This window comes from Bos javanicus, chromosome X (genome assembly GCF_032452875.1).
Source record: "Bos javanicus breed banteng chromosome X, ARS-OSU_banteng_1.0, whole genome shotgun sequence".
Lineage (NCBI taxonomy): Eukaryota > Metazoa > Chordata > Mammalia > Artiodactyla > Bovidae > Bos > Bos javanicus.
Genome location: NC_083897.1, coordinates 130,732,446 through 130,734,759, shown reverse-complemented (window position 1 = coordinate 130,734,759; position 2,314 = coordinate 130,732,446). Strand labels below are relative to the sequence as shown.

At 41.6% G+C, this 2,314-nt stretch overlaps 1 protein-coding gene across 1 annotated transcript; it reads right to left on the bottom strand.

Moving 5' to 3' along the window:
* Positions 1-243: 243 nt before the first annotated feature.
* LOC133242058 (ARL14 effector protein-like) lies at positions 244-2,290 on the bottom strand. Its single transcript, XM_061408001.1, has one exon. The coding sequence runs from the start codon at positions 2,135-2,137 to the stop codon at positions 1,682-1,684; it is 456 nt and encodes a 151-aa protein (XP_061263985.1). The 5' UTR covers positions 2,138-2,290; the 3' UTR covers positions 244-1,681.
* Positions 2,291-2,314: the final 24 nt, after the last annotated feature.

The window sequence follows — 2,314 nt, the reverse complement described above, 5'->3', positions numbered from 1 at the left end:
AAACGTTGTCAGGATGCTTGAAGAAGTGGTGGGCGGTTGGCAAAAGGTCAGGAATATGGCGGATGAGGCAAAACTTTTGCACCAACCTAATATCACTATCAGGAATTTCTGATGGAAAGTGATTGGTATTTGCCAAAGAACAAAATATGGATTTGCTTTAGGGAAGGGGGAAAAAGTTTTATTTTTTTCTCTTGGGTCTAAAACACACACACTTTCTCACACACACAAAAAAATCAAAGTAAGGAAAATTAATTAATTTTTATTAATTAAAATTAATTATTAATGAATAATTAATAATTTTTATTAATGAATTTGCCACACAGAGATTTCGGGTGAGTTAGTCAGAGGCAAAATATTGAGGTCTCAGGTGAATATTTTCTAGTGGGTAAACATACATAGCCATTTGGTGGGATGGAGATAGGGGCCTTCAGTCTATTTTTAGCCCATTACGTCTGCAGCCTCAGCCAGTGCCTGCACAACTGTGTTCAGTGGAAAGTCTCTTTGTGCCGAATCCAAAGCTTCAGAAGAAGCAATTAAATGTTCATGAGAAGTAAACATGGAAAAGTGGAAAAAGCAATTTTCTCCTTACAGATCATTTGAATAAAACTTGATATCAAAGATGACTGAAGAGAAACTTTCCCGATGACGCTGTGGGTGTGAACATTTTCATAGAGATTTTCCCCTAAAAACAGTTTTGTGCAATAGCTGCCAAACCCGGCCCAGATGTTTCACAGCAGTCTTCTGAGATGGTATCTTCACTGAGGTCAGCAGAAACTCGAGCTGAATTGTCTCAAATCCTGTACCTACAAAACCAAATGCAACTTAGGTCTTAGGAATTTTGTACCACCTTGGTCAGTTCTGTGTGGCTGGTAACCTTAGCCACCAAAAAAATGCTTTAAAATGATTTGTATGAAACATTTAGATAAAAATTTGTCCTTTGAAGTCTGCTTCCAGTTGGCATTTTGGATATCACTTAAATTGAATCTCTGCTTTTGTGCTCATATGTTGGGCCACGGGGCCATGGGGCCTATTAAAGTTTTTTTTTTTTAATTTCATTTTAATATTGTTAAAACAGTAACACTAAAAAATGAGACTATGAGTATGTAGTGCCAAGTCAATCCAAATGGCAATTCTGATTTAGAATTGATAAAGTGTAAGATCCTAACGGTAACTAGCTATTATAAACATAAGTTCTATGTCAAGACAAGCTCTCAGCTACAGAATTCTAAAAATCCTAAAACTCTATCTCCTAAGGTACCAGCAAAGAGGAGAGGGATTTTTAATCTGAGAGGAGAGTAGCAATGGAGTTGCTGGTTACCAGAGGAGGAATTTGAGTCATCACAGCAGGAAGGTTAGAGAAAGTGAAAGTGAAGTGGCTCAGTTGTGTCCGACTCTTTGCGACCCCATGGACTGTAGCCTATCAGGCTCCTCTGTCTATGGGACTTTCCAGGCAAGAGTGCTGGAGTGGATTGCCATTTCCTTCTCCAGGGGATCTTCCCAACCCAGGAATCGAACCCAGGTCTCCTGCATTACAGGCAGACGCTTTACCGGCTTCAGAGAACACTAACTAGTCTAAACTCTATTTTTAAAACTTTCTTCCCCCAGTCCTAAAATTCATCCAGGAGAAAGCGGCTGGTTTAACTGCAAAGCAGAGAAAATTGATCAGCCTGGAGGGCTGGTCCTATTCAGAGAGGTCGAATGGCATCTTGCTGATGACCTCCCCATTCTCATCAACTATGGTGTCGTAGGCCCATCGGCGGTTGCAGCGGCAAGTGGGCCCGCACTTGGTGGAGTTACACTTGGGGCACGGGTAGAAGCAACCCAGGCAGTCTTCATCAAGGCAGTCACACAGGTCAGCCTTATTGAAGGTGAGCCTGCCCTTTTCGTCATACTTGTTGACTTCACGTTTTTCAGGAACAAGCTCATTCTTCTTTGCCATTTGCCCTTTCTTTATCTGCTGCCTTACTTCAGGATTAAAGTTGGCTACCTGAGGCCCGGGATTTTGAAATGACAACTGTTTTAACTGCCGATCCAACCATTTCATTTGCTTCAGTTCCTTCTCGCTCGGTTTCTCAGGAGAACTTTGACGTGCAGGTCTCTCTCGCACGGAACTGCTCTTTTCTGCTTGTTCACTCATTTCTGCTCACCTGGGGACACAAACAAAGTCAGCAACCATTTGTGGGAGCTCAGTCAACCATGAGGACGCTGGAGCTGGTAAAAGTCATTTCAGAATGGGCCTATTAAGTTTTTACTTCAAACCTGGCTTAAGTGGATAGGAGCAAGTTTATCAACACCAACAAATCTTTGGACAAAA

Excerpts from the sequence above, each read along its gene's own strand:
- LOC133242058 (XM_061408001.1), bottom strand. The coding sequence starts at position 2,137 with ATGAGTGAACAAGCAGAAAAGAGCAGTTCCGTGCGAGAGAGACCTGCA.